This window comes from Diadema antillarum, unplaced genomic scaffold (genome assembly GCF_040938485.1).
Source record: "Diadema antillarum isolate AM-2024a unplaced genomic scaffold, OU_Dant_1.0 scf00000179, whole genome shotgun sequence".
NCBI classification, from domain to species: domain Eukaryota; kingdom Metazoa; phylum Echinodermata; class Echinoidea; order Diadematoida; family Diadematidae; genus Diadema; species Diadema antillarum.
This window is the reverse complement of record NW_027271068.1, coordinates 126,395-138,133: the sequence shown is the minus strand read 5'-3', so window position 1 is coordinate 138,133 and position 11,739 is coordinate 126,395. Positions and strand designations below refer to the sequence as shown.

General features: G+C 36.9%; 1 protein-coding gene across 1 annotated transcript; it reads right to left on the bottom strand.

Moving 5' to 3' along the window:
- Positions 1-346: 346 nt before the first annotated feature.
- On the bottom strand, positions 347-10,456 carry LOC139722979 (large ribosomal subunit protein uL13m-like). Its single transcript, XM_071634259.1, has 7 exons — positions 10,436-10,456; positions 5,442-5,565; positions 4,792-4,885; positions 4,355-4,415; positions 3,475-3,561; positions 1,325-1,446; positions 347-508 (listed from the first exon to the last, which is right to left on the bottom strand). Exons 1-7 carry the CDS (start codon positions 10,454-10,456, stop codon positions 490-492), a joined length of 528 nt encoding a protein of 175 aa, XP_071490360.1. The 3' UTR covers positions 347-489.
- Between the last annotated feature and the right edge of the window lie 1,283 nt (positions 10,457-11,739).

Genomic DNA, 11,739 nt, shown 5'->3' with positions numbered 1-11,739 from the left:
GTTGTTTTTTACATCTCTCCACCCTACCACAATAATTCTCTCACTCAATTGAAGAGTGCCTATTATTTGGTTGCACAGTCATGATTTTCCATTTGTATCAAATGGTTTCGATTCGTCAAAACTCAATATCAATCCTACATCAAACACAAATGGAGAACTTCTATCCATAGTCAAACATGAGTCTGAGAAGAGTGCAAAGGCCCCACATATTCCTTCCTCCCTTTTCCAAGAGTTCAGAAACAGTCCCACGGTTGTCAGGAAAACGCAACTCAGTTTGTTCATCACAGCACAGCCCACTGTCGTCACAAATGATGGAGGCACAAGCAATGGTAGACCGATGAAGGTCTTTTTAGTTGCACCACCAGCTGCGCAACGCGAGATAGTTTTGGACAAATACATGTCAAAAAGGTCCTCCAAATGTCCTGAAAAGTTTCCCGACAATGTGTAAACCTCCTAAGCAGCCTAGGAAAGCCTTGTCCGAAGCACTGGTCAGTACTTGGGTAATTTCCTGGAAGAATATGACAATGACACAGATGCATGCAAACTTTACTATGTTTGAAAATTTGACTGCTCTGTAGGGGAGACATCTGATACTACAAACAGATCATGCCCCAATTCCCTCAAGATGTAATCTATGTAGTATTATATACTTTGATAACATCATGTAGATAGAAACATATATAAAAATACCACGCTGTAATTAAGTTCATCTTATTTGTTGGTCTGTTTATTGCTTCTTCACCAGTAAAGACTAGTTTGGTATTCAAAAAAAAAAAAAAGGGAAAAAATAATACATAGCTGAGCTGTAATGTTGACATTTTCTATCACTAAATGCTACATACAGTTAAATTGGCTGATATGAAACTACAGTGGTAACTTTGAAGAGTTATGTGTGTAGAATTCATGTGTGTGTGTGTGTGTGTGTGTAAAGTTAATGTGTTTGTAAGTGAGAGAATGTCATATGTACTCAATGTGTGCTCTATTACAATAAAATATGATCCCATTTAAAACAAAAACTATTCCTTGATCCCTGGACTTATCACCATTATCTCTACTGGAGTAGGCCACCAAGACATTGCCCATGTTGCAAAATTGCATCAAATTTAAGTACATGTACTGATGACAAGGTCAAACATAAAACGGGGCTGCACACTCACCCATTTTTTCTACAGTAGGTACCCAGTTTTTCCATGTTTTACTGGTCCATTCCTGAAAAAAGTTACTGGTCCAACAGTTATTTTTACTGGTCAGGGACCGTCGGACCAGTGCTAGTGTGCAGCTTTGCATAAAAAGAAAAAAAAAAGATACAGTTGAACAAACTTACGGCAGCCATAACCTGGGGAAAGCGTCCCTCTCTTCCTGTGAGTACTCAGAGAGTGCCCTTGGGATGTCACGTGGGGGTTTGACTTGCTCGCTGATGTTGACTAGTATGTCCTCTGGAACATCCTGTCAGAGAAATGGCGGCAATTAAAAATTACATGTAAAAGAAAGAAAACAAACAAACAAGGAGAGGTTGCTGAAGACGTCGGGACCTAGAATGACTTCTCTGGCACAGCAAGTTAGATAGATGACTTTCAAAATAGACAAAAGACCAAGCAAAGAGAACAACAGAAAGAGAAAACAACAACAAAGTTGTAATTGAACTCCTAAGTTCGACGCTCAATAACCTACAGCCCTTTGCACCCAAATCTCAGAGTTAAATTAAGGATCACTTTCTCCCTCATATTTGTCATTGAGAATGATAATCAGCTTTGTTTGGAAACACGGATAATATCAAACATGGGGGCAGTTATCACACGATATTTCAAATATTCTGTTCTCCATGTTGAAGGCATACATAAACTAATTTTCCTCATGAAATAATAATTGACAGAATGACGCATAAACCATTGATTTACCAAGCTTGTTGAATTAAAGGTGAAATCAGCAAATCACTATTAAAGTAATTACAGTATGTTATCACATGATAATCCTTTTATGCAGATATTTCATGCCTAGATTACATATGTGGTAACATTGCATTTAGATTACTTTCTTTGACTAAGGTTGCACATAGAGGCTTCTTTAAGTGTAGGGGTTAACATATATTACGTGTCCAACATAATTGCTTTACTGAGCAAAAAACAGAAAAATTAATTGAATGGGCGACATCAATGACAAAATGTCCATAAAATAGAATGTCTGTAAAGCACAGAATAAAAGTAGATGGTTGTAAATATTCATATTTTCCATTTTGCCTTTATGAATGATTTTATAACTCTACACTACAGAGAATAAAAGACTCTATACAGTGGACTCCTGTTACAGCAAAGTCCTCGGGACTGTAAGTTTTGTTTCATTAAATCTAAATTGTGTTATAACCGAACAAACAAGGAATAAAATATATGTGACCGTGCACCTCAAAACGAACATAAAGTCGCACACACTGATTTTGCGTGAGGACTGAAAATAAGTGAAATGGGTTAGTCTAGCCGAACTTGACTTTTTCATATTTTCTGAAAGAGCGGGTCTTCTTTTACATAATGCTAAAATTTGGTATCATAAAACGGGCAGGAAAGTGTGTTTTTTTTAGCAGTTTATCTCGAACATTTTTGGTAGAATAGTGTGATTAGGTGTGTCTTTAGAATCCCTTTTTCATTTCTGAAAAACCTTGTCCACACTCTTCACTTTCAACTCTAATAACTTTTGAAAGGATAGTGCTACTGCTTTGAAAGTCGGCATTAATTATGGACAGAATGTGTTAATTAAGCATGCTTAATTTCAGTTTAATCTGATAATCCCTTCATTGTTTTTACTCTGGTCGTTTACTTCCTGTTTTTTGTCCCATTCATCGCACAGCCAGCACGGTTTGGTATAAAGATTAAGCGCTTGAATAGACACTGTACTTCAGAGCCTCTTTTCTCAGTTCACACTTTTCCTGAGTTTGTGCTTTCTTTCCAATATTTAGATAGGTTAGGAGAGTCCATTTGATTTGAGTTATACATCATTTTAAAGCTTAAAGTCTGCTCTTTCAGAATATGGTCTTAACTAAAAATTCATGTCTGGCGACTTTTTGTTTGTTTTGAGGTGCAGAGTCACATATAGAGCGGATAATGTTGCGGCCTGCATTTTTACTTTGTTGTAACCAAAATTTCATTATAACCATGTTCGTTATAACAGGAGAGCACTGTATTGTGATCTGTAAATGGTCACCTAAAGCAAATAAAACTTGCAATAAATCAGTACAAGGCAATTTCGTTACAAAGGGGACCTAAAACAATTACCATGCTAGATCAGGTTCTCACTATATCAGTGTATAAAAACAAAGATATACAAACAGCTGGCACTTATGAAAATATCACCTTGTGATAAGAGGGTTTTGTTATGTCAGGCTTCTTTGTGACGAGGTTCCACTGTACTGTAATCTCCACAGAATAATCAACTGCAAGAACCAATTCTGAGTATCGTGTGAGATGGAAATTCATTAAAGCTTACATCGTCTATGAACAGGTGTAATCTCCTCATCATCTCCCGTCTCCGCAGGTCTTTGGGAAGCATTCCGTAAATGGCTTTACGCATGATCTACACAAAGACAACATCGCAACAGCAGAGTCGTACTGTCAGGGTTTTTAGTCACAGCATTATGGCTGCAAGTCATCAAACACATGCTTAGCACCAACATCGGAGCCAAGCTTTACACGCTATTGCAAGATTGTACACATCTTTCACCAGTCAAAGACAACTGATAACTTTTGTTACTCTCTCATCTGCTGTCCACTTGATAGGGATTAGCCGATGAAACAGTTGAATGGGGGTATCTGTAAACCTTTAAATAAGGGGCAATTATTCGCTGCATCATACAGTGAAAAGAATACTTGAAAACATTTCACGATTCTAAACTGAACTACTTTAAAAACTGCACTACCTGCTTATTCATATACTTGAAAAATATTTACAAAGTTTTCCACAGGAAAACTCAAACTAATGCATACATAAAAATATATTACCCGATTTTGTAGTCTGTACTAACTTATTTCTGCTTATTATTTCAGTTGTTCACAACATAAAAAACAACAAAATCATTACTTGAGTTATGTAACATTGATATCATACATACAAACATTGTTGCCGTTTATCAGAAAGGTAAACTGTTGAAGTATCAACATCCTCCAAAGACTAACCTTTTTTTTCAGAAGCTTTTGATTAATTTGTTACTTATTTTTTTGTGTGTTTAATTAGTAACAATGTTCGGAGCTCTGTTACATCACAGTGCAGTAAAGTATTATAGTAGCTGCGCTATATAAATTTATCTAATTATTATTATTATCTATTGGAACTATGCACACAAAATGCTTGAGGGAATGTGTGAACATACCTTTGTTGGATCTCTTTTATGCACAATGTAAGCAGGAGTTGAACTAAATCCCCCTGGGTACCTGTAGAAAGAAAACAAAATGTTAGAAAATGAAGTAATACACAGGTAAAATATTAATTTCATTCCAGTGTCACACACTCAAATGGTACACTAGGCTTTCTAGTCAATGATACCTTCAATAGTTTAGTCTGCATCTGAACAATGTAGATGGCTATCAATGAAGGTTTGAAACATAATGCAGCTACTTTTTTTTTCTTTTTTTGTTCTTGTCGGATTCCACATACTTTTTTTTTCCTTCCTTGTAATGAGGAATTACAAAAACAAGACAATGGCAAACATTGAAAGGTGACCATGGATAATATTGGATACATTTGAAGCTTCTTTTTTTTTCACATACACACATTGTTGACAGGCTATGACCGTATGTTTGTACTTACCCAGTGTGGTGATGATAGATCTTTTCTTGCCATTGGTCTTTTGAGAATGCAACCTGACTGGTATTTATGATGACAACATGATCTCCAACATCACCTGAAAAAGAGAATGAGATTCACACATTGCAATCAGTTACTTGAGAAGTCACAGAACAAATTTATTTTGAAAGAAATTAATCACATAACAGCTGATTATAACATGCAGAAGTACATACATTGGGCAGAAATGTCTCTCTGTTTCTCAAAATAAAATTCCAACTGCAGAAATTTACAACACGAAAGCAATATCATTACATCAGCAGGATCCTTACCAAATATTGACAACAGGTTCACTGTTAGCTTTCACAGTGACTCTCTGAGATACACCCTTTCACATTATAGCCGTGAGTATCCAGCCTTCAGTGTTAAAGTTTTAATCCGATGTGGGGTTTCATTATCCTCCTGTGACTTGAATATTACATCCTCTGATAATTTGCATTCTTGTTGAAGGAGCAAACCAAGAATCAGCTGTGTTAGAATTGCAGAGTGATGCATGTGGAAAATCTCAGCACTGCAAGCAATGCATAGGATCGTTAAAATGTATGTGCTTGAAATATGGAAATAGACATCAGAAGTTTACTATGCAATCATGTAACTTCACCCAAGTTACTTACTGAGAGGGTGATAAATGGGTTTGTGCTTCCCCTGGAGGACTTTGGAGGCAACTTGTGCCACTTTCCCTGGAGGTTGCTTGTAGGCATCAATCAGGTACCAGAGGCGGGAAAAGGTAGCCCATTGCTGCATGAATGAGAAACATAAATTGAGATCTACGAGGATCTATTCTGATTTGCATCATCATATCATCAAAAGAAAAGATTTTGGTACTAGATTTTACAAGTATCAGAAACTTTCAGAAAACACAGAGACAGTGCAGACTGGGTCATTTTTACATTTATCACTCCCATTTTGTAAATTCGACAGTGCTTTCCTTACCATCAATCATATTAAATCTTGGAATTCTAGTGTCTCCATATAGATTACTCTGCTACTGCCAACCACTCACTCTTCCTGGCAACTGTATTCTGCAGCTACCATAAACATACACTGATACAGGAATCAACTTTTCAGTCAGCCACCCTGCCCTATGTGCATATGTGTGGTTGTGTATATGGGCATTTCCACGGTAACTCACGTTACATTTTGAACTCAAAATTAGGTCGTTGAGATCAATATCCTTAAAACCAAATTCGTGATATGAGTTACTATGTGTGAATGAGTATCATGCACCTCCATCCTTCCTCACAGCAACATTACATCCACAGACTCTTATGAGAACTATGAGAAAAAACACTACAAATGTCGGTAACTCACGTTACATAATTTGGACATGCAAAAATTTGGCATGTCTTATATTCAAAAGTTTCCTCAAACAAGAAACAGAGAGACTTTAAAGTCTATTGTGTCAAAGTCATGGACTAACAACATACATCACCGAGTATGGTAAAAATTCAAATTGTCTTACATTTTCCAGGTATCGTCATGTGAAGCGGTAACTCACGTTACGGTAACTCACGTTACAGTTTGTCCACATGATCACAAGACAATTTTTTGTCTTAATAATCCAAAGAAAACTTACCAAGACAACTATTTTTCACAAACAAACTCCATGAATAAAGAATCTAAATTGATTTAAACATTGATCTGACAGTAATTAATCCCATTTAATCCATGAGATTACCAAAAGGCAGGAAACTTTACATTTAGAATACCAACTTGAAGATAAATTTCATTTTTAATTGAGTCAGTTTCCAAGCTTTCATTTGTACTGAGACAAAAATTGTATTCAACAAAATGATATGAAACAGAGTCTATTTCATTAAATTACACTCTTTTCCACTTAACAAATGCATCAGAAATTGAGGATTTAATTGAGAATTTGATTTTTTTTATTTTTTATTTTACTAGATTTAAATGGATTTCAGGCTATCTAGATAAAACAAGTCGTCCACAAACTATTCCATTTAATACACTGAGTCACGAGACTAGAGACCTGTACATGTAGTCTGTGGAGAGTTTAAAGGTTCAGAAATGAATATTTCAATAAATCTTTTAACTTTTAAACAATGCAATTTATATTCCAATTATTTGATAATTGTTTGAATTACTCAATAATCAATTGTTTGTATGTTTGATTTGTTTACAAATTCTTATACTAAACTGGTACAGAAATTAGACTTGAATTACAGAAACTGCAGATAAATTTTAGTTATCTGCTACCAGTAAATAATGATCAGTTTAATAAAACATGTTCATAAATGTTTAAGCCTTAAAAAACAATGGCTTTGGTCTATGAAATGTCAAGTAGCCATTATTTAAATTGTACATACATGTAAAAAGTAAACCAGTATTTTCTAGAGTAATCAAGCAGACTGAAGCAGTAAGTCCCAATGAAAAACATGAATAGTAAATATTTTGTGATCAGGAGGCTAACTATTAATATCGCAAAATGTTGATAGTTTGCTTTAAGGTACATGACTGTCCAGCTCTTAAAGAAAATGTCTGATAATGAGGTTCACATTCAACAAGTTTTTGGTAATAGATCAGCAAGTAATGTAAATTATAGTAAACATGGAAAAGTTTCATTGTAGGATTTTGCAACAATATAGCTAAAACCTCAGAGTAGAATAGTATAAAACACATAAGCGTGTCAAATTCACAATGTTCAGTTCTCAAAAATCTCAGAAAAAACAGCAGGAAGCGAGCTCCAATCTTAAAATTCTGTTCACATGTAAATGTTTCAGCCTCATAAACAATGGCTTTGGTCTATACAGGTAGGTATAAACTATGAAATATCAAATAAAAATCACTTGAATTACAGAAACAAGAACTTTTCAAGAGTAATCATGCAGTGATTATCCCAATCAGGAGGCTATTAATAGTTATCACAAAATTTTGATAATTTGCTGGAACAAGGTCCATGCAGCTTAAGAGGAAATGTCTTTTAACAACTTTCGTAACAGATCAGTATACATGCACTGTAATATTAAATAGTAAATTTGGAACCTGTTGAAGCACATGTGATGAACATGTGTAATTAATACTTTGTACATGTAGACCAGTTGGTTTGGTGATAGAGAGAGACCAAGAGAATAACAATCTACTGGAAATAGAATCTTAATGTAAGAGTTCAGTAATCATGTACTCATTGGTTACTTACAATCACAACCTTCATATCATTTCTTGATGTTAAAGAAAAATCATGTCAGTAACTCACGTTACATTGTGGTAACTCACGTTACATGGTAACTCACGTTACAATTTTAAGACCTCTGTTATGAGAATTTGAAGCAAAGACTATAAGTCCCATCATATTTCTTGGATGTGTGCTGCATAGTTATTTGATAATCCAAAATACCATGTCTCAGTTGGGCATATTAAAATTGCTAGGTTAAAAAGTTCATGTTTCGGTAACTCACGTTACAGCAGCTTCTCGAGCTATGTAAGAGCACGCTGGTGTCCGAAGTACATATCTTATATCGAGGTCTCCACTTTATTTACTGCTAGATTAATATATTTTTGATTTGTAAAACCAAACAAAGTTTGATTTGAGCCTCAAATATAAAAAATAATCACAAAGAGCAACAAAAATGCATTTTTAGGGATTTTTAGGTCAAAGAATGCTTTCTGGTTTCAAAAGGTATAAAAATGCACAAAAGGGAACATTTCTTAAGGGTAAAGTTGGTTTCACACACTTCAAACTATGGCTAACAAAGTAAGATTATTAGTTGTCCTGAAATATGCGGGTAAAATTTTGGTGGTCATGTCGCACAACTCACGGAAATGCCCATATATAGACAAGTTACAAAGATTTCTAGAAAAGATAAAGTTTGACTGAAAGCAGGGGATACAGCTGTATTTGCAAAATTGCATGTTATTTTCTCTTTTTTGTTGATTTTTTTTTTCATAGAAAAAATACAATGCATGTGGTTCTTGGTAGACTAACATACAAGTAACACCCCTAAAATATCTGTGTGCTCTTCTAATGTGACATGCAATAAAATAAAAAACATACACTAAACACTGTAATTTTAGTACCTAAGTTACAAAGAACGAAAGATGCATGTGCATGAACACCTGATCCTGGGTTGGGTGTAGAACTCTAGCTGTAGACACTATGTTATACTAGAGTGAATGTTTAGTATGATACAGATCAAATCGATCAATATGTAAACTTCCTTTGAGGGTTATTAAAATGTCGTTCAGATTATTTCAAATGGATGAAAATAAAAACACTCCACAGGGCCACAGTCCCCACTGGCACTGGTCCCAGCAGTAGTACATAGTGTATAGTACCGTAACCGAATCTCATTTGCTCTAGGTCTAGGTCAGTCCGGGAAACCCGCTCATGAGGACCGCCCCCGCGTACAAGGATGGTCCCTCCTCATGAGGACCTCCCCCCGCCTCATGAGGCCCCCCGGGGAATGCCTCATGAGGCCCCCCATTCACTTCTTATTCATCTCACATCTGACATATAAATTTTCTTCGTCTTAAACTTTCTTCGTCAATTCCGCCCACGATTCCGCCGTTTGGGCGCTTTTTCTGGAATCATCCCGCGACGCGACGTACGTCGCATCACATCACGCATCCAGCACATACCAGACTGGTATGTGCTGGATGCGTGATGTGATGCGACGTACGTCGCGTCGCGGGATGATTCCAGAGAAAGCGCCCAAACGGTAAGCGGGCGGCGGAATCGTGGGCGGAATTGACGAAGAAAGTGAACTCGTCATACCTACCAAGTGATTATTTTGCTAACAAACTGGAGTATGTCATCTACCCACCTACTCTATCAGTGTGGAATAGTAATTTGGAATATATGGACAAGATCAGGTTAGTGCTGATTTAATTTTTCTCGTTACGAATTTGTGTAAAAAGATGTCAGACTTCAGCTTCACGAGGCTGATTCGTGCGCGGAGAGGTGAGAGCCGCAGAAAAAAGCATCGAAAATATTTAGTCGGATCAGGCCGCTAGGTGCGGCAGTCTTGCATTGTGCGAACGCGCTGGCGCCCGTGTTTTGATGGGCGCTCTGCATCGGTTGATTAAAACTCGATTTTTGAAAAAAAAAAAACAGACAGGATTTTTTCTTCTTTTCATCATGGATAGTGGACATGTGTGTGTAACAAAAAATCACCGTGCAAAGTTGCGACAATTTATACGTCAGATGTGAGATGAATAAGAAGTGAATGGGGGCCTCATGAGGCGGGGGGGGGGGGGGGGAGGTCCTCATGAGGAGGGACCATCCTCGTACGCGGGGGCGGTCCTCATGAGCGGGTTTCCCGGACTGAGGTCTAACTCTAAGTCTCAAGTACAAGTGTCGGATGGTCGCAGTTTATACCTTAAAAGTAAAACCCAATAACCTATGAGAAATCAGAGATTTTAACCAATACTACAGCTTTCCTTAAGCAAGACTCTGTTGTCTGAATGATGTAGACCCGGCCGAGTCTAGTCGAAACTCTTTAATAGTGAATACGTAGGTCTAGTCTAGAACGGAACGCACGATATTATAACGATAGAATATAGCCTCATGATAATACAGCACACATTCGAATAGGTGGGCCTCCTCGCTGGAGGTCTCGCATTGTGACAACAAAACAGACATCTCTCCTACCTGAGAAGCTCTACTTGACATCGTGTGTGATTATAACATCGGTTATTACTGAGACGAGTCAATTTTCTTTCCTCCACAACATCAGTGTCACGATATTAATGGGGAGATGGCAAAATAATGTCATACAGTATTCTATTCCACATGATTCCTTGTGTTGTATTAAAAGCAAACGTGTTATGTCTCTGACTGTAGAGGGCGGGCTTCTTGTTCACAGTTCAGTGCCGTATGTCACAGTAATCTGTTGATGGTCAGAGCAGATCTCAGAGAGACCCGTAACACAGCTTATTTAGAGATTGCGGCTCTCTGTCTATTCATCACCCTTACCTCCGCCAAGGAAGGGCTATCTAGAAATTCTTTTCATCGGCGTTTGTTTGTTGTTGGTTTGTTTGTTTGTTTGGAGGGCAACTCGGTGCATAACATTATGCAAATTGCATCAACTTCGTTTGAAACTTTTCCTCACAACCTTTACCAGGCTACAGCCACTGATTGAACATATAGCTTATCTTGAGTTTGACTTAATTGTTTCGAATGCGATATGCAGAATACTGAAGGTCGTATCTTTTTGTTCAAATCAAGTATCTGTTGAATTTAGATTTCGTCTTTGTATATCGTATTTTGCCCTGTCAAAATGTTTCCCTGGGAGTGACATAAACAACTTTTACTGTTAATGCTGTCGCACATAAATGTTCAGGTGCAGTAGGCCTATAGGAACAGAATAGGCCTATAAGTTTGATAATCTTAAAACTACCATGACTGCCGGTATATATGCAAGCATCCAACCGTCCGTCTTTAGATTTCATGAACTATTTTGCCCTAGGATATCTATCGAAAGTTACAGTACCCAGTAAGTTTATGACCTATAGTGTGAAAGACAAATTAACAGCTACATGTGTGTTTCATTCAGGTTCGCCTCCACTATTTTTTTTTAAAACAAACATTATAACAATGGAAGGATTCAGGTGTGAGTTTCTTCAGTTTGTCTCCCTCTACAAATTAAATTTGTTAAGCATTATAACAATGGAAGGGTTGTTGTTGTTCGTGTTTATTGGCGCTTTTCAATCCGTCGGATTTTCTGCGCCACGTCTTCTCCATACTATAGTCAGATAATTTAGGAGTCCTCCATGAAAGAGTGTATGAGCTCAGTTCGGTTGATCACGTCAAGCTCACTCTGTTCTAGGTTTCGGCTTACCTGTCAAGTGGCAGTATGTGAGATCAATTTCCCTCCAACGTTGATAGTGCATTGCATCTATATACAAATACATATAAATATACTTTTTTTTTTCCATCTACTTAATATCATTATA

Bases quoted from the DNA above. Each gene is read 5' to 3' on its own strand.
- LOC139722979 (XM_071634259.1), bottom strand. From the start codon at position 10,456: ATGTCAAGTAGAGCTTCTCAG. The intron at 4,886-5,441 runs GTAAGTAACTTG...TCTCTTTTTCAG, and splicing joins ACCCATTTATCACCCTCTCA to GTGATGTTGGAGATCATGTT. The intron at 4,416-4,791 runs GTAAGTACAAAC...TTCTTTCTACAG, and splicing joins ATCTATCATCACCACACTGG to GTACCCAGGGGGATTTAGTT.